At 40.3% G+C, this 21,203-nt stretch overlaps 1 protein-coding gene across 1 annotated transcript; it reads left to right on the top strand.

Annotated features, from left to right (window-relative positions):
• Positions 1–1,055: 1,055 nt before the first annotated feature.
• Positions 1,056–21,065, top strand: LOC140070933 (fatty acid desaturase 2-like). The gene is made up of 13 exons (XM_072118034.1): positions 1,056–1,215; positions 2,072–2,346; positions 7,528–7,638; positions 10,760–10,957; positions 11,064–11,165; positions 12,607–12,732; positions 12,871–12,931; positions 13,538–13,614; positions 14,949–15,046; positions 15,674–15,770; positions 16,089–16,168; positions 17,233–17,358; positions 17,851–21,065. The coding sequence occupies exons 2-13, from the start codon at positions 2,137–2,139 to the stop codon at positions 17,900–17,902; spliced, it is 1,338 nt and encodes a 445-aa protein (XP_071974135.1). The 5' UTR covers positions 1,056–1,215; positions 2,072–2,136; the 3' UTR covers positions 17,903–21,065.
• Positions 21,066–21,203: the final 138 nt, after the last annotated feature.

Genomic DNA, 21,203 nt, shown 5'->3' with positions numbered 1-21,203 from the left:
ATAATTAATTTTATGTAACCCATAATAAACGCCGCAGCCTACCTTATTCCATAAAATCGTCGTTGCGTATTTATTTATTATTTTATTTAGGAGGTGGGCGCTTGTGATACCATGTCCGGCTCGTGCCATCCCATACTGATGCCACACAGGTGTCATCTACACACGCTCTGCATTTGTGGATCAGTCTCTAACATAATTGTGACCCTTCAAAAGGTATGTTCTCTCCGTGTTTGCATGGGTTTCCTCTGGGTCCTCCGGTTTCCTCCCACACTCCAAAATATACTGGTAGGTTGATTAGATTGTGAGCCCCATTGGGGACAGGGACCGATTCGGCAAGTTCTGTGCAGCGCTGCGTAATCTGTGCACGTTTTATAAATAAAGAATTATTATTATTATTATTAAGGTTGGGACAAGGTAGTGACATCATTTGTCAGCTCTTGGATCTGCAAAGACGTTTGAAATACTGATCATATTTGTGCACATACAGCTTGAAAACGGATCATGCACCATGGATCTGTTATTGCCGGCACATGATGGGGCACAGGAGCCTCATCCCCTGCTCCTACAGCTCAGGAGTGTATCAGGGAATTATTACAAGTATATCAGGGAGTTATTACAATTATATCAGGGAATTATTACAAGTATATCAGGGAGTTATGGCCATGTCAGCTTAATTCCGAAATTTGTCAGTGTTGCCAGTTTGTCTACAAGGAGCTGAGTGATCAGTTTGTGGGGCGCAGTGCCAGGTGGGGGCACAGTAGAGGGCAGGCTGCCCCTGCTACCTGTATACAGTGTATAGGGCATCTCTGCAGTACAGTGACAGCTCCTGCAATGCTGTGCTGTGGCGCCCCCTAGCTGGCTCCGCGGTATTGCACCAGGCTCCTATCCCTCTATCCCCGCATCTCCATCAGCAGCCGCTGGTTAACCCCTCGCGCGCCGGCGGAGCCTCTCTCTGCCTCCTATGTCGGGGGTGTTATCTGGCTCCCTCCCAGCTAAAGGGATAATTCCCTCACGTCCTCCAGCACCGAAAGATCCACCAGGGCCAATGACGAGGAGGCTGCCCCTGGTCCCCGGCCACTGATTGGTCCTCCCTCTCTGCTGATTGCCCTGGAAACCCTAAACAGGGGAGAGGAGGAGAGGAGGGGAGGAGGGGACAGCCTGCAGCCGGCTACATGTGGAGCTGCCGGGGCTGAGACAGCAGCCAGGGAGCCCGGGGTGAGTAGTGGGGGGGCAGGGGACAGGGGGTGCAGGGGTACAACATCTGCAACTCATACTAAGAAGAGGATGTCACATCTGCAACTATGTGTTACTATAGAGGGTGCAGGTGTTAATATACAGTATGATGTACAGCAATGATGTAGTCATATAAAAAGATGTACATGCACTAATGTAATGCTACAATGTATTAGTAGTATCTGACACAATGTATTAGTATAGAGTATTGAGGTTTAGAATATATTGTAGTATCTGATACAAACTGTCAGTATAGAGGATGGAAGTTTAGAATATAATTTAATATCTGATACAAAGTGTTAGTATAGAGGATGGAGGTGTAGTACAATGTAATATCTGACACAATGCATTAGTATAGAGGATGGAGGCTTAGAATATAATGTAATATCTGATGCAATGTGGTAGTATAATGGATAGAGTTGGAGTATACAATGTAATGTCTGATACAGTGTATCAGTATAGAGGATGGAGGTTTAGAATACAATGTAATATATAATGTAATATTTGATACAATGTATTGAGTCGTAATATACAATGCACAGCTGTAATATATGAGGATATAATGTAAATGAGGTGAAGTAGAAAATAAACCTCTGCAGTGATATAATATAGAGATGTTGAGAATGATATAGATAGATATGATGGTAGTAAATTCAGAAGTATAGAGGATACAAGTCTCATGGTTATATAGAAGACATGTAATGTAAAGGAGGTGCACTGTCTAGCATAATGCTGTAATATAGAGGATCCAGGTGTAATATGCAGGATACAGTGCACAGCAGTCAGGGAGGGAGAAGGCTGGACTGAACAGGAGGTGACAATATGTCTTATCCGCCAGTGTGAAGAGGAGGAGCAGGAGGAGAGAGCAGGCTGGTAACCAGTGCCCCCCAGAGAGGATCTGCCATGGGTAAGGGGGGACAGAATGGAGAGAGCTGCAGCTCTGGTTGTGTCAAGTCTGAGCCCCGCTACACCTGGGAGGAGGTGCAGAAACACAACACCAAGACCGACAAGTGGCTGGTAGTGGAGCGCAAGGTGTACAACATCACTGACTGGGTGAGGAGGCACCCGGGGGGCATCAGGGTCATCAGCCACTATGCCGGGGAGGACGCCACGGTGAGTACTGCCAGTATGTACACTGCTGCCTCTTCCTACTGTCTCATATCTGTCTACTATCCAGCCATGTGATAGCTATTCTCTATATCATATCGATTCATCTATTTCATATCTATCTCTATTTTATATATCTATCTCATATCTATACATGTACTAAATATCTATCCCACATCTGCTTCATATCTATCTATATCAATAATCTCATATCTGTCTATGTGATTATCTATTATCTATCTCATATCTCATATCTATTAATCTATCTCTATTTATATATCTATCTCATATCTATACATGTACTAAATATCTCACATCTATATGTGTATCTGTTTCATATCTATCTATATCAATAATCTCATATCTGTCTGTGATATCTATTATCTATCGCACATCTATTCATCTATTTAATCTATTCATCTATTCTTTATCAATAATCTCATATCTATCTATCTATCTATCTATCTATCATCTATCTATAAATATTAATCTATTCAACTATTTAACTACATTGCAACTATTTTCAGTACATTCATCTATCTATATAATATGTAATACTTACATGTCTATATGATACCTATTTATTTATTCTGTGTACAGTATATCTATTAATTCCATTGGCCTTTTATTAACCTATATTTCTATTTATTTATATGTCTATTCTTCTATTTCTCTATTTATTCCATCATCCATCTACCTTTGTGTCTATATTCTATCTATCTATCTATCTATCTATCTATCTATCTATCTATCTATCTATCTCCTATCTATTTATCTATCTATGTACCCCTTTCTCTCTTTTTCTCTCTATGCACTACAATCTATAATACTTACACTGTGTTGCATGTTACCTATGGTGCATTTTCTCCCATTTTCCACCTCTCTGCTTTCTGACAAAACACTTTGCTAGTCAAATATCTGTGTGCTGTGTAGTGTATGATCGTTGGCTTGTCTAGTCCTCACTAACACTGGGGATCTTCATTCCTAGTAGCCTCAATGACACATACATTATTTGCATGTGCTCTGCCTATTGTCTGCCCTTGTACTATCACTTGTACTTGTGCTCATGGCTTTATGTAGTCATTCTGAGGTTTGGGACTTGTGCCTTGTGACTGAAGTGACTAATTGTGATGATGGGTGGAGAGGAGACAACTTAATCATTCAGTATTTTAAAGAGTTGTATATAATGAAAAGCAAAAAGTGCTTTATTTCAGAAACTGTGCCACTGTTGTCTACAGGTTATAAACTACAGTAGTAGATATTACACTGTAATGGCAATTCCAAGCCCAGTTGTGACCACACATTTCACCCATTGCCATCTTATACAACTTTGCTTCAAACTTCAGGCTATTTCTGCAAATAATTTGCTGTTTGAGTATGGCCTCTACATTGTAGAAGTGTGTTAGATCTGGGTCCTAGGATTTGCATTAGGGGTGTTTGCATTGAAGAGCTACATGCTTCATGGCTGCTGTCAGTTTTATATTTTAGGGATTGAGTAATAGTTATTTTTGGTGATTAAAAAGCATTGTTGCCTTCAGGGTGTGGGGTTAGGGTAAGAAAAAAAGCATCTTTACTTTAAATAAAACATCCAAAACAGTCCTTCATTGTTGAAAATGTTTCAGAATGTTAATAAGTTGCGTTTTCCAGTATTAATAACAGGGTTCTGATATTTAAAGAGGTTTTACACTGGGTAATTTTTTTTATTTTAAACGGCCGAGCTGATTTATTGGAAGGCATACTTGATGGTTCTCCCATTGTTCTGTTTCCAATCAACATTCTGGTCCGGGGATGGCAAGAACTTCAAGAAATTCTATGGATCCCCCATTGCAGTCAGTGATGACAAGCCTCATTATTGGTACATCACTGCTCAACAATGACTGATATTTTCCAATAAGTGATGCAAGCTACCCTCTCCCATTAGTACCGTATTAGCTATCAGACATGTCATATAAGTAGAAGGTAGAAAAAAACCTTTGTCCACATGATCTTTTATATGGATGTTCATTTCTTATCATATTTTTATAATGTCCATATGATCTGTCAAAGCTGTGATGTTAGGATTTGTAGGACACCAATGTTAAGGCAGTAAATCTGCTGTTTATCCAAAATTTTCCAGGAATAGTGTGTCAGGAGCAGCATTATACCTGTGGAGGATGCAGTGCTGCGCTCTAAAATACCAACTCTTTGTCTGGTTACAGTAAAACATTCATGAGCTCCAGCGCATCAGTGACATATGTATACATAGCTGGTTTGAGGGTTAAGATGTGAATATTCTCGTATCCTGTATCCGCATATATACATTTAATGTGTGTAGGAACAATGCCACATGGCGGTGGGACTATAAGCTCCCTGGTCACATTTAGACAGCTGGCGTTCCCAGCGTGTAGGCACGGCCTATCTAGGGGAGTGCCTCTGACTGTGGCTCATTGAGGACAAGGGCTGCAGAGAACTGCAAGGGCGAGGTTACTCTAGTTCATACTGATGCAGGCGACTAGAGATCAGTTCCTGGCAGAGACGCTGGAAGATTAGAAAACCAATAAAACATCTGTGTGTAGAATAATATTACATGACTGTATGTAACACAGCGCTATATAAAGTAACACAAGGACAATACGCAGCCTCAGCTATATCTTAAACAATGAAACGTGTCATTATGAGAGAGATTTAGCATCAAGTTTCTGAGGTAAAAGTGTTCTAGCCAATCAGAGCTCAGCTTTAATTTTATAAACAGTTGTGGGAAAATGAAAGCTGAGCTCTGATTGGTTGTCATGAGCAACTAGAACAGTACTGCTCTAAGAGGCCTATGATAAATCTCCTCCTATGCATTAATTTTGTTGCCGCTAATAAAGCACCAACATACACATATTTTATCAAGCCCAACTTCTTCTGCTCATAGAGATGACAACCATAGAGATTTATGCAGATGATTGTGCCGTTTTTCTTTAGATAATGGGGAACATTTACTAAGCTAAGCTAATGGGGCATATTTACTAATGGAAGTTTGTTATGCGCAGGGGGCGCCAGATTCTGGATTTCTGGCGCAGGTTCTTCATGAATCTGATGCCCATTGTACTGCCCCGACAGAGTGCACTAACTGTTTTGTGGTGCACCTTTAACATAGGGCATGCAGCACATTTCTGTTGGACTTTGCGTGTTAAATCTGCCGCATGGTACGAGTGAGCACCGGAACGCCCCCCCCCCCTAATTTGTGTTGTATGGTGCCAAGTGCGACACAATTGTGGTGCAGGTACTTCTTAAATACCTGTGTAAGCAGTTTGCACCTAAAAGAACATGCAAAGTCTGACAGAGAACTGGCACAAGGACCTTAGTAAATGTGCCCCAGTAGGATGGTAATGGAGGTAGTAAGCGTCAATAAAAAAGAACTAGGATCTTGGTAGTAGAAGGGTTTCCCACCCCAGCTTCTGCTTCCAGTGTCCTGTAGTGTGGGTATACTACACCACTATTATCTTGTGACAGGGACAATGGGCGATCAGGGTCCAAAAATCTGCTATTAGCTTAGGGCTTTATAAAAATTGTTCCACCCCATAATTTTCTTAAAGCAAATCTACTATCAAAATCAAACATGATAAACCAGGATATATATATATGTCCACTTTGTATGTATACACTTTACTTTATAAAAACATATATGTCTCATCCTCCACCTGCTTCCTCGGCACTCTCCCCCCTCCCCATACGCCAGATGTAATCTCACAACAGCATGGACGGGCTCTGGGAACCGCCTCATTAACCTTGGCTAGTTAACATAATTCTAAAAGTTAAAATTAGAAGGAAGGAGGCCATGGATAACAAATATAAGTCACAGTGCCTGGATCTATGACTAAGTGCCCCTGGTTTATCATGCTTGAATTTTATGGTAGATTTCCTTTAAAGGAAACCTACCACTTTAAAATGCCACTTGTAACCCCCAAATACCTTGCACCAGCTCAGGGTAAGCTGATGCCGGAGCATATCTTCACTATTTTCAGAAACCGCTGTAGTCCGTTTAAAACTGTTTTATTCTTTATATTCCAACCCCCCTTCAGCGCACCACCATATCGCTCTCAGCCACCTCATAATAAGGCGCAAGCACGGTCGTGTGCATGGTGCGCACAGTGATATGGTGGTGCGTCCAAGGGGGGGGGGGTGGAATATAAAGAATAAAATGGTTTTAACAGTTTTAAACGGACTACAGTGGTTTCTGCAAATAGTGAAGATATGCTCCGGCATCAGCTCACCCTGAGCTGGTGCAAGGTATTTGTGGGTTATAAGTGGCATTTAAAAGTGGTATGTTTCCTTTAATGGTTTGAAATTTGCTGACTAAATATAGATCAAGATATGGATCAAGAAGAGGAGCTTCCAGTTCTGCAGTTTTTGGACCTGACAGAATCAACTTTGGTACCAATTCCACCCATTTTATGATCCAACACTTGACTCATGGATGTAACCAGGGAGTGAGCTATGTTGCCTCTTTGTGACCTTATTAAAGCTACTAATAGCTAGTACGGTATTACTCACCCCCTGCTAGCTCACTGTGGTGAAATAAGCCGGCTTTCTCCTCAGCTACTCCTGCTTTTCCCTTCTCCTTGATGCTCAGGCGACGTGATAAGGTACACTAGGCTGTCCCCATGTTACCCTATGACCCAGGCATCCTTATTCCCGAGCACCTCTGATTTTAAAAGCGTAAAATAATTCTTATTATCTTTTGCCACTTCATCACATATGTAGGTAAACAACAGCAAACACAGAATGGTCCATATCACCCAAAAGAGTACCTGAGAGTTACCATAATCTCCTCCAATGTGTCTAGCATCAAAAGATTTTTGTCTGTGACCATGTATTGTGGAGATGAGTAATTTAATGTATCACACAATGCTCCTCTAATTATAGGGAGGCACAGGGAGAGATTCCATATGTGTTTGGGCCATGCTTTGTAGTAGCATTCATTGCATATAAAGGATTCTGTCCCCCTCTCTGTATCTCCATTATTGAGAAAATCAAATTTTATCCATTCTGAAAGTGTTGTATGTATGTATGGAGCTATTCTTGGACAGTGCATTGGCAGATGCTACATTAATTGGTATTATTAATACTGATTATATGACACCAGATGAATGACACATTGCACTACAGTCTCCTCATCTCCTATGATACTATTAATGTCTTTTTTTTGTATTTCTTGTCTAGGATGCCTTTGTAGCGTTTCACCCAGATCCAAATTTTGTGAGAAAATTTCTTAAGCCTCTATATGTTGGTGAACTAGCAGAGAATGAGCCCAGTCAGGACCGAGGGAAGAATGTGAGTATAAACAGTATATTCATTGTATATAAATGAGAGAGGTTGTCACCTTTAACATATTGACTAATGCAACTGATATGCCTGCCAAAAAAAATAAAAATAAAATAAATATATATATATATATATATATATATATATATAAAATGCCCCCACGTGGGTCATGGTATAATGCTATTTCATGTGCACTTTCCCCCCACTTTTAATTATCATCATCGTTCCCTAATCGGCATCAGCATTTGTACCCCCCTAAATGAAATATCTTCTCCCTTTCCACATTGGGGCACATCATGTCCCTAAAACTTAAACTTCTCCTCCCCATTGTGACCCATCTTTCACCCTCTACATAGTGGCCCCCCCATTGCTCAACCCTCCTAGTCACGTGCATCTGCCAGTCTCAGAACCACACACAGCAATGGTGGAGGTTAAATGGAGGAGCAGGGAGGTGATGGTCCCCTTCTCCACCAATTTCAAATATTTCTTGGCAGATAGAGTTGAAATCTAGGGCCCTCCTCAGTCATCAAGTCAAGTCATCAATCTGTACTTGCTGTGGAACCAACACCTATCTCCTGGCCATCAGCTGTTTCCACAATACAGAACATGGAATGCATGGAACAGGAATCAATTAGCTCTGTGCTCCATATAGTAACTGCAGGAAACTTATTAAAATGATGCTGCTCTTTCTTTGCTACTCTCTACTTTTTGAGTATGAGCTCAGGAAATGTCTTGTGATAGAATAGTGGTGCCACAAAAAATTGTGCCAGTAATTTGGCATCTTTGCCTTGTCAGATGAGGTTACTGTACTGTACCTAAAACACATGTAGAGCACAACATGCAAGAAAGTTGTTTCGATAGAGGTTTGATGTTGCCAGCTAAAAATTCATTTTTTAGGTTATCTATGAATTACAATTAAAATACATTACAAATCATTTGGTCATTCCCTTAGTTGAACCCAAGAGTCCTAGGCAGCAGTTATCTGCTATAGTCCATTATATTTTGACTTTAAAGCTGATCTACTAAAAATTGCCTATGTACACATAGTATTTTCGGTTTTGTAATGTGTTATATTTTTGTACGTTGTGCATTTATATATTTGTGGTTAATATTCCAATAATGGTTTCATTGATGTATCTAGAAATACACAATGACTGAATATTAAGGCCATAATGAACGGCTGAATTGCATATAAAGGGTAACAATGGGTAAATGAAAAAGCTTATTGTGCTACCGAGTAATGTAATCTTAATTCTCCATTATTGATGCACTGATATTGTTCCAGGGCAAAGAAATGACACTCAGGTCTCCTCTATTATTAATCACATTCCTAGTTTGCTTTATTCTATGCCAGAAATACAATGCTCAGTTCTGCATGGTTATACCAAGCGCCAATTCCATATCATCTAAATCAATGCACTTCTCCACTTCAGTATAGGATAATTCAGCTGTTACTATTAGGTAATAGGTAATTAAAGGGGATTTATCTGCTATCCTAATTTTGTTAACCAAGCCAACAATATGTTAAGATGTTCTTAGATGAGTCCAAAGCAGATATCGATATGGTCCAAGCTATTTTATTCCTGAGTTTTATCAAACAGAATAACCCACATATTGGGGGACATTAATCATAGTGGGTCTCAGGTTCGCCTGTTTTTGCGCCTGGTTTGTTCTTCTTTTTGGCTCCTGATCTATGATGGATCTAGTTCTGCCTTAGTAAATGCACTTTGGAATTGTCGCATGTCCGATTCATTTGCGCCTAAATGAGCGCCAAATTTGTCTCAAATTGTTAGATCTCATTTGTGAGCAATAATGAAAGGAGACTGAGAAAATGTGACAGAACGTTCAGGGCTTCATCTCTGCACAAAAAAACTATCATTGTGATGCAAATGCAGGGACTAAAAGTTACAGAGATGTAAAAAAAAAAAATTCTTGCTGAAACGAGTCTTTTCCTTTTTTATTATAATTTACATGAAATGGAGACTGATAATATTCTCAGATCTGTACAATAAGACAATAATCACTCACAGAGATGATCCCATAGACAATGATGAAGTCGTTACTGGAGAAATTTTACATTTTAAAACTGCTCCAAAGTATTTTCCATGTTGCATAGAGGGAATTTTTCATTTTGGAACCTAAAATTAATGTTTTTAGTAATTTAAAGTGATTTTTTTTGGAAGTGCACCTGCTCAGAGTAGGTGCATTTCTGCGCCTATTTTGCGCCTTTTTAGGCGCAAATTAGTGATAGACCCCATGCAAACATCTGTATAGGAGGCACTCACTATGTCAGATAAGGCGCAGGGACTCAAAACCACTAAGTGCCGAACTTTGCAGTGCGCCAGAAAATGGCGCATAAATGTGCCAAATTGATGAGATGCGCCAGATTTTTGCACTAAAAACCTCTCAAAACAGTCTAACAGACTATGATTAATATCCCCCATTATTTTCATTTCACATCAAACTGAGATCCTTATTTGCTAACAAAAAAGTAAATTCTGTATGGGTACTCACCATAGAGCATGGAACCAAGTAGGACCTGGGCCTTCCCTAACCTTCTATAACAGCTGCTTGGTCCATACACTTATAAAATGCCAAATCTTTGGTTTTATAATGAGTACTCCAGTGATAATGGATTCAAAGGTAAAGAAAAGGTAAAGTAGCTGCCAGTCCCATCTGATGTCTACAGGGTCTTCCTGAGGTCTACTCCAACACATGATCTATGGGAACCTACCGAGTCAACTCCGACACATAATATTGGGTTAAAAAAGGATTGGCATGCTAACACTACACAGAAATTTCTGGCAGCAGTTTATATTACTCATGGAACACGTATATATACACTTGATAATGTAGAGTCAAAAGTAACAGCTGATGACCCAACGCTATGAAATGTGTGTGAGCACCTTAATATAGGATAACTAGATGTCATGTTGGTAGTTTCATGCTGGCATGGTAAAAGCCCCCCAAACCCATTACAGAAAGTTTAACGGAACTCAATTTTGGTAGGATACTAACTAATGTGTCTGAGGGCCTTCCTGTTCTGATGTGAATGTTGTAGAAAATGTTAATCTCTCTTGTCAAATGTTGAAACTTCATTCAATTCTCTGCTATATTATATCTCAACCAGGCTCAGCAAGTGGAAGACTTCCAAAAACTACGCAAAACAGCGGAAGAAATGAACCTTTTTAACGGAAGTTGGGTATTTTTTGGCCTTTACCTAGCTCACATCCTGGTCGTAGAATATCTTGCATGGGCTAACCTCCACTACTTTGGTAACGGGTGGATACCAACTCTAATAACCATTCTATTGTTGACAGTTTCTCAGGTAAGTTATTGACCCTGCATTGTATTTGAAGAGGTATAGACCAATCTTGTGTTTTGTAATGTTTGTACTATTGGTTGAGTCTCTGATATCTCTGATTCCTCTATAGGCCCAAGCTGGATGGCTACAGCATGATTTTGGACACCTATCTGTCTTCAAGAAGTCAAAATGGAACCACATTGGACACAAATTTGTCATTGGCCATCTAAAGGTGATGTCATACTGGGGTTAATAATATTTAGTGTATGATCCTGGGGGTATCCATTTAGGGTACTACCTTTCTAGAAGCTATAATGTATAACATACTCTTAAAATTAGGACATACATGTAAGCCCTGTCCAGAAGGCAGTTTTCTTATATGCTATAACGAAGTTTTGAGATAATATGGGGTTATGGTTCTCTGTTTAGGATCCTCATCTATTGTTCTAGAGGATTTGTCCTGTCTGTAATCAGATAGACAAGCTATTGGTTTCATAGGGACTATGTAATGCTTTCAAAGCCTGATTAAGTTTGGTGGAGCCCCCTGGGCGCAAAATATGGAATGTTGCCCAGACAATGGTACACGTTACTGTTCTAAATTGTCATTAATATTCTAAACTTTCTCCATCTTACATGTTTGGAGTGACAGTGGTGTTAGCCTAGCTGCTGGCCTGGCTGTCACAGTGTCAGTGGTGTTAGCCTAGCTGCTGGCCTGGCTGTCACAGTGTCAGTGGTGTTAGCCTAGCTGGCACAGTGGCAGTGGTGTTAGCCTAGCTGCTGGCCTGGCTGGCACAGGGGCAGTGGTGTTAGCCTAGCTGCTAGCCTAACTGGCACAGTGGCAGTGGTGTTAGCCTAACTGCTGGCCTGGCTGGCACAGTGGCAGTGGTGTTAGCCTAACTGCTGGCCTGGCTGGCACAGTGGCAGTGGTGTTAGCCTAACTGCTGGCCTGGCTGGCACAGTGGCAGTGACACTCATTGTCTAGGACTTGGCTGGTAACCAGTTCAGCTAACCGGGTATGAACCCCTTAACGCTCTGCGCCGTACCCCTTCATACACAGGGGGGTTTGTTGCATATTGCAGCAGACCCCCACCGCTAATAGCCGTGGTTGGTACTTGCAACGATTGCGGCTATTAACCCTTTCGATGCCACCGACGGCGCCATCTTTCTTGAGATCCTCTCTCTCCTGAACTTCATCGGGGGCGATCAGTTGCCATGGCAGCCTGCATGGTTTCTGAAGATTCGTTACAATTCGTTACAGTGGCTCATTGTAATAAATCCTATGCAAAAACACCATATACTGCAATACAGTAGTATAGCAGTATATGGTAGAAACAATCAGACCATCTAGGGTTAAAGTATCTGGTGGGGGCCCTCGGGTGCGAGCCCCAGAAGCCTTCCCCATAATCTGGCCCTGAATGCTTTATTTGCCTATGGGTGGTGCTACACATAATTCCAACATTTACAGAAAGAGTTCCCCCAGACATAGCACCTCTTTAATAGTTGACACCTTTGTTCATTTTAATGTACTTACGAATGCCTCAATGTCTAGCTCATAACATAATTCCAAAATACAGAATACAGGCCATGCTTTCATTCAGTGATTATAGGGGGTAAAAACTATGGACTGGAATTTGGTTCTACTCCCCAGCTTATATGAGTCCATCTACCTGCAGGGAGCATCAGCCAACTGGTGGAACCATCGCCATTTTCAGCACCACGCCAAACCGAACATCTTCAGCAAGGATCCAGACGTTAACATGGTACACATTTTCGTGCTTGGTGACACACAGCCAGTGGAGGTATGAGTCCTTTATGACTACAGTAATGGTTATATTACCTGAAATGTTGTAGACCTTTTTGTAGTTATGGAGCAATCAAAGGATGATGCCCCTACCTCCATGGAGATATTGCTATAAATCTATTTGTCTTCTTTACAGTATGGCAAGAAGAAGTTAAAGTATCTGCCCTATAATCACCAACATCAGTACTTCTTTCTGAGTAAGTAATTGGATTTAGTATGGGATTACTGGTTTATCTAGGAGTACAGGTAAAAATACACAAGCCTCTGTGTAGTGCATGAGCTGTGTTAGAACAGCTGAGCTCCTCCATATGAGAATAGCTATAGCAGTTCCTGGGTTTTGCCAATACACAGTGACCTGAGTTGACCTTAGGCTACATTGTTAATCCAGCACGGATGGCTGCCAAAATCAACAGGTCGGGATCACGAGTGTTGGACCTCACCAATCTGATACTAACAGCCTATCTTATGAATAGTTCATCACTATCACAATACTGAAGAACCTCTTTTAAAAGGCCTTCTGCTTTTCTAAGGCTACATTCACACGAACGTATGCCCGGCAAGCAGTGGTGACCCCCCTCCTCACCCCACAGTGATCCATGGTCCACGGCGCCGTAGCACAGTGTACAGAGTGCGGCCAATGCCATCTAAGCTTGCAGCCGTACATATGCACCCCCCCCCCACCACCCAAGGTCATGTGGCTGGGGCCTAAGAGGAACAAACTGGTTAAAAAAACTAATAACACATGATATTTTACCAAACTTGTCCTAATATGACACTAGAAGTGATTTTTTTTTCTTTTGCAGTTGGGCCTCCACTTTTGATTCCATTGTACTTCACAGTTCAGATTATGAAGACGATGATAACTCGCAAGGACTGGGTGGTAAATATCCTCTGTTTCACTCAAGGATAGGACTTCACTGAGTAAAAATAATTATAGGGGCCACTACTGAAGAAATGTCAAAATATATATTTTAGCTGTTCCTATTGCTGTATATAGAGAATTGGATGCCAATCATCACCAGTGAGAGGGCAGTGGGAGGGCAGAGGAGGGCGGGGCAAGCCCCCGATTATCGAGGGCATTCTCCTCCCAGCATAGTATGATCGCTGCAACAAATATAGTGTAAACTCCACACAGTGCTAATAGTAGGACAGCATATAAGTAGCGATACAGACAGTGGATCCACATCCATAACAGCAAAATACTATTCTTTCATAGAATTATAATATATATTACCTTATATACTCGAGTATAAGCCTAGTTTTTCAGCACAAAAAAATGTGCTGAAAAACCCAAACTCGGCTTATACTCGAGTCAAAAAAATAAATAAATCAAAACCCGCCTTTCTGGCGGCACCCATAGATCTTCTGTGCGATCCATCCGGTATTATTGTGCTGCACGACAGGGAAGGGGGGGGGTGCTATATACACTGGGGCAGGGGCTGTCAGGCTATATACACTGGGGCAGGGGCTGGCAAGCTATATACACTGGGGCAGGGGCTGGCAGGCTATATACACTGGGGCAGGGGCTGCCAGGCTATATACACTGGGGCAGGGGCTGTCAGGCTATATACACTGGGGCAGGGGCTGGCAGGCTATATACACTGGGGCAGGGGCTGGCAGGCTATATACACTGGGGCAGGGGCTGGCAGGCTATATACACTGGGGCAGGGGCTGCCAGGCTATATACACTGGGGCAGGGGCTGGCAAGCTATATACACTGGGGCAGGGGCTGGCAAGCTATATACACTGGGGCAGGGGCTGTCAGGCTATATACACTGGGGCAGGGGCTGTCAGGCTATATACACTGGGGCAGGGGCTGTCAGGCTATATACACTGGGGCAGGGGCTGTCAGGCTATATACACTGGGGCAGGGGCTGTCAGGCTATATACACTGGGGCAGGGGCTGGCAAGCTATATACACTGGGGCAGGGGCTGGCAAGCTATATACACTGGGGCAGGGGCTGTCAGGCTATATACACTGGGGCAGGGGCTGTCAGGCTATATACACTGGGGCAGGGGCTGGCTGGCTACATACTGGAGAGGCTGTGACCAATGCATTTCCCACCCTCGGCTTATACTCGAGTCAATAGGTTTTCCCAGTTTTTTGTGGTAAAATTAGTGGCCTCGGCTTATACTCGGGTCGGCTTATACTCGAGTATATACGGTATTCAATTTGTAGACCCATAATTCTCAAATATTTGACCTGTTTTGCAGGATTTGGCTTGGTCACTGTCTTATTACACCCGTTTTTTAATCACATTTGTCCCATTCTTTGGATTCTTCGGATCCGTCGCCTTGCTCTTTGCTGTCAGGTATGCAAAATGTGTGACTCTGAATCCATGTCATTGTGTCCCCGAACTTATCTGATCTTGTTAGTTAATTTATTACATTTATCAGGTAAATGCTTTCCCAACTTGGTCTAGTGCATGGCTGTAAATTGTGATAAACAACCAATGATAACAGCCTGAAGTACTTACAGCACATTGTCTGATCTTAAAGTAAATCACCTAAAGTCTCTCTTACTAACTCAGCAGCATTGTGAAGGCCATTATACAGCAGTGGTGAACAATACTGATAAAGCACTAGAAAGCCTCCTGGAGCTTTCCTGGAAAGCAACTGGAGTTTTTGTGCATATGCTGCTGCTCCTTCTTACTACTCATCTTTCCTAAATACTTTTTTTGTACTTGTTCTACTTGCTTGCTTGTAATGCATCTTGGGAGAGCAAAATGTATCATGTAATGATTAAAAATTCAATTTAGGAGGAAGTAAATGAAGATAATTAAGTATTTTTCTCTGTAAAAGGGGTTGTCTCATGATGTGTCGGGTTCCCACCACTAGGACCCTCACCAATCAGCAAGTTATTACCTATCCTGTGTAAATGGTTTAGCCATAATTATAACCACATAATTGTAATAAATGTTGCTCTTGACTGTTATTAGGTTTATTGAGTCCCATTGGTTTGTCTGGGTCACACAGATGAATCACATTCCCATGGAAATCGACCATGAAAAACACAGAGATTGGCTTGGTTGTCAGGTGAGAAACAGCCTTTTTTACGACTTTATTATTGTATAGCCAATATATACATATACTATAAATATTCAATTTATATGTACAACCTTATAAACCTGATGGATATCAACTAGACTTAATATTATTAAAACTGTATCTTTGAACACCCAACTCCTGATATTAACCCTGAGATGGGCCACCTGCAGGATCTTTTCAGCCCCTCCTGCTCTATAACATGTTGCTTAAGGATCAGACTTTATGTCCCAATGGTTATTGTTATATATTATATGTCTCAGAGAATACATAGTTGTAGCCTGACTATTAACTTTTCTTTAACCACAGCTAGCGGCAACATGCAACATTGAGCAATCCTTCTTCAATGACTGGTTCAGTGGACACCTCAACTTCCAAATTGAACATCAGTAAGTAGAACAAGTAGTATATGACTAGTATTATGTGTTTGTCATCAGTTCTTCATCAGTATTTTCATACCTAGCCCTGTAGCCAGAACAAGGGGGCATCCTCTATGTCTAGAGAAGAGGGGGTTCTATCTTTGCCATAGACTGGGATTCTTTACTGTAAGAGCAGGGATACTATTATTAAAAGGCCTTTTAGTTTTTATCAACACTACTTTGGACTATATACTATGAAACTATCTGTATGCAGGGGAGAATTGGTTTTTTTAAGTGGCCCGAAAATTAAACCATACTCTCCGACATGTCCAACCCACATTAGCTCCAGGATCCTGGACAAATGAAGGATAGTTTGATGGCATCCAGGTTTATTGTAGCTAGTTTCCAGTGAGTCAACAAGGTCAGTTTGGCAGCTGAGAATAGGAACAGAATAGCCAAAACCTGATAATATTGTAGGTGCCTCCATTATCCTACCTCTGTATTACCTCATCGTCTGCTGAGTCCTCAACGCTCTGACACTAGAAGTACTCGGCAGGCTAATTGAAGCATTTTTATGCAATTTGGTGGTAGCAAATGATACACTTTATTGGGTGTTCACATACAAGTTTTTTATCGAGATTTAATAAAAGTTTTATTTTTTTCGCTAATGTCACTCAGTAATTAATAATATATCTATTTTCTGTTCTATAGTACCTAGAAATAAGCTTCATGAGGGGGATTTATCATATGCTGACACTCTACTTGCAACCAGTAAACTTGACTCATCTCATGTGAAAATTAAGTGAAAAGAGTCAGGGCAGGACAGGACATCAGCTTAGAACTAGTAGCTTAGAGTGATAAAACCTGGTGACAGGTTCCCTCTAATTACAAATTTTCAGGCAGGGTCAAGAGAACTGGACAGGGACATCCAATGAGAAGCTGGTGGAGGATACTCATCACAGCAGAATCAGAGCATTGGTGATAGGGGGTCATCACATTACATCATCATCATGACATGCCCACTGAATATATATTATAGATTTTGGAGTTGTATTTCACAATTTATCTATAGAATATTTTTTTCTCTTTTATAGTCTATTCCCCACAATGCCTCGGCACAACTATCACAAGATTGCTCCACTTGTGCGTTCATTGTGTAAGAAATATAACGTCCACTACGAGGAGAAGAAATTATACAATGCAATGCGTGATGTTGTTGGGTAAGAAACACTGGTTCCTACAATGATTAAACTGGACAGACATATAATGTAAAAGTTGGCAACAGGCAATCGATAGTTCACTATAATGACAGAATTCGGTATCCAAAATGGAATCTGGAAAAGAACAGATTTATGGCATGATCTCCACTTTTGGGCTATAATTTTTGCCAGTTAATCCAGCCCTGTCTAGGTCAGATATGCAGTTGGCTTAGGGGCTGTATTCCCCCTGTAATAGGGCCTAAAAACAGATTACAACAGTAATGTTAAAGTTATCCCGAAAGGTAATTTATGATCTGATGCGGATACAATCAGATCTCAACTTTTATAAACCTCTTTTTGAAAATTAAAACAGGGCTCTGATTGGTTGCGTTGAGCAACAAGAACAGTTTAGCTCTCAGACGCTTCTGATAAATCTCCCCGAATGTGTAGGATAACAGCTAAATAAAGTAAAAAAAAAAATAAAATATCACTTACTTTTTTTTCACTTTTTAGATCTCTGAAAAAGTCAGGCGAGTTGTGGTTAGATGCCTACCTCCACAAGTGACCCCATGCTGGATTCTGCCTTCCAGGAGGATCACTTAAAATAACACATTTTACAACTATATTTGTTATATTTAGGTTTGTAATAAACTGCCTAAAATTTAAGGCAAGGGATCTTTCTGTGTGTTCTTACCGTGTTCACTGCCAAGATGACAGTACTCCATTGCGGTGCAACGCCTTGCTGATCTCCATGGCACTGATGAGGTTAATGGTTGACTTTGCCTACATTTCAGCCTTAACTATGATGGACTCTATTATGGTACACTAAAGTATACCAGGGCATTATGGCATCTTTAACCATTCCTTATTCTGATGTTCTCAATACGATGATGAATTTGTATATTAATGACTATTGTTGAACCCTGTCTAAACCATTTGTTCCCACCATGTAGCACAATGAGGGGGTTGATATTATATTTTATATTACATTTCCATAAATAAGGTATGCAGACAAATTGAAAAGACCCTAAATATGTAGGGTTTGAAGGAAAGTGAAATTGCAAGTATGATGGCAAGTGAATATTGCTGATTATGTATGTAACAGAAAATTGGGCACAATAATGAATGGGGAAAATGGATAAATGTCAAGTTAGATGAAGAAGAATAATGGGTGAATGTCAAGTAAGTTGAATGACAGGTAGTGGTCGGAGAAGAGTTTGGGTTCAAATCTTGTAAAAGAATTACCTTGTATCACTTAATTCTAAACTTACTGGCAGTCTTACTTTTACGTTTCCTATTACCTGTAACCATAAAAGACTATTATGTCAATGACAATAGTATTGTAGGAAGGACTGGTTTCTTTTTACTGTTTGGACCTTGCTGTGTGGGTAGTGTATATTACATGGAAACATAGCTAGATACAAGAATCACTCCCCTAGTCTAACCTTGTGTGCCTCTTGACCTGAAAATGTAGGTCAAGTCTAACAGCATTATTAATGGCCCATCAGGCCTTTCCTGTCACAGAATGAAAAACCCACAGATAATATTTTATTAAAATTACAACATTTTCAGAACAGCTTAAATACCAAAAGTTACTATCTGCCAGATTAATCTATTGACATTATTAATTGACCTTTAAACATTGACCTTATGCCTTTTCACCTAACCAAATGACAAATAATCTACTACTCTTAGCATCCAACACTATTATATATGCCACAGATGCAACTGGCGGTGTGTTTGGTGATATACTGCGTACTATCTCTGAGGCTACTTAGTAGCTACATACATAGTAGTTCAATAATTAGTATCACTAATTGTAGTCTGTTCTCCATATAAAACTGCCATTGGCCATGTGACGGTGTCCAATAAACTTATAACAATGTAGACAATCTTTTTTTATTCCTCTAAGCAAACATCTACTATAAGGAGCTACCTAAAAATTTAGATGAAAGTGGGACCAGTTAGATGAAGTAGCCATAAAGCAGCCATTTCCAGATATGCATTGATAATACAGGTTGTCAATGCATTGGGTTCTTGCATTAATAGGGCCTTTAGGATTGGCAGAAATAAATACTAGGATAATATTACAAATAAACTTGCTCCAAAACTAAAAATGTAATGATCATATTGAAATGTATTTGTCTGCCTTTTAAGACTTTATAACTGATATATGGCCCTGTGCTCTACATTGTATTATTATACTCTATACTAGAGATGAGCAGACCCAAACTTCCTGAACTTCTCGTTGGTTAGCCAGGGTTGCTCTCTTGGCCAATCACAGCCATGGCTAGTAACTAGGGGTGTTAATTAGCTGGATTGGCTGCTTGTCAGACAATTCAGCAAGATGGCTGGGTTGTGCAGGTCACATCCGAACCCCAAACCTTAACAGAAAGTTTGGGTCTGCACATCTCTGCTCTCTGTACTATTGACTAAGTTATTTCCAAAATGGCCATTACCCAACTTACTGCCTGTGAATCTTTTAGGTACATTATTGACAATATTAATCTTCTGTACATGATAGAATCTTTCTACCATTAGTAGGTAAAAGGTTCTTGACTTTTTACTCCAGGACTCATCAGTCCTTTAACCTGCTCCTATGATGTAAACATACAATATGATGGTAGGTTAGATTGACAAGTAATTGCCAGCTTCACTGCTCTAGTTTTCCATATACATTAGAATAAAACCAGTTACCTACGTGCAAGTTCAATTCAATAAACTCGCTCTGTGCACCTGTGAGATTTTTTGACTCAAACCTCAAATCACTTAACTAAATGGTCCAGTCCTGTGATTCAGAGTCCGGTACGGGAAATCCTGCAAACAGAGTTCCTCTGATGGAAATAGCTCCTGGGCAATGGGAATAAAGTTGATCATGGATGATTCCTTAAAAAATGTTCTTAGTTGTATGTCCAGTTTGACAACTTTATGTATTATGGTTGTAGCTGGGGCAAGTATATTCATCAACCAACATTTATGTAACATATATGGCCTAGAATGTTGGTCCAGAGTTGACTGTGACTTCTATATTTGGACAAGTAAGTTTCCCTTGAGATGAGGTATTGGCCTTATTACATATGGTGCTCTTAGATGATCCAGACATCTATTTTGTACATACCATTTGTATTGAGGTAGCTAGATCAGAAATAGTATACAGCAATCCACGACAGCCCGTCCCTCTAGGTATACGACAACCAGTTTCTGCTTGTACATTAATAGGTGGCACAGAGATTTGTAATCCATTGCACTCTCATGGTAGTGGCATGCAATGACCTTACTCTATACATATCAGACATGTTGGAAGCACTTACAGTATTTCAATGACTCATATTCTTGTTTTGACAAAATCAAAATGTTTCTTTTTTATATCTAAGTTTGGAAGTCTATGCACAGCAATACATTAACTTTGGAAAATGAATGTCTCCTAACAATATATGATCTGATTGTGTTATTTTGCTTATTTTTATATCATTTAGTCCTAAAATTCTGCTGTTCTCTTTCCAGAACATTTCTAAAGCTTTTTGAGGGTCTAGTAATAAATGAATGTAAATTATTCTGTTTCTTCAGACAGTTTCAATACGTTCCTTAGTGTGCTTAAGGAGAGGATGTACAGTAGTTCTTTGTATAGCTATTATTTAGTAAAATAATATATTTGCTGATTTATGAGTGCAAGGCGTAGAGGTTGTGTTACTGGAATTGGTAGAAAATACATTTTCAAACAAAATCAATTTGTCTCTGTGTCATTTTTTTATACTTTATAGATACAGTAATAAGGATTCAATCATCACACATGAACATTATTACTAAATGCCCACAAGAGCAAGACCGATCCGTAAATCATGGTGTACTCGAGGATATAAAAGAGC

The sequence above is a fragment of the Engystomops pustulosus genome, chromosome 7, assembly GCF_040894005.1.
Source record: "Engystomops pustulosus chromosome 7, aEngPut4.maternal, whole genome shotgun sequence".
NCBI lineage: Eukaryota > Metazoa > Chordata > Amphibia > Anura > Leptodactylidae > Engystomops > Engystomops pustulosus.
Note: the sequence above shows the minus strand (reverse complement) of the source record. Positions and strands in the feature narration are given on the sequence as shown.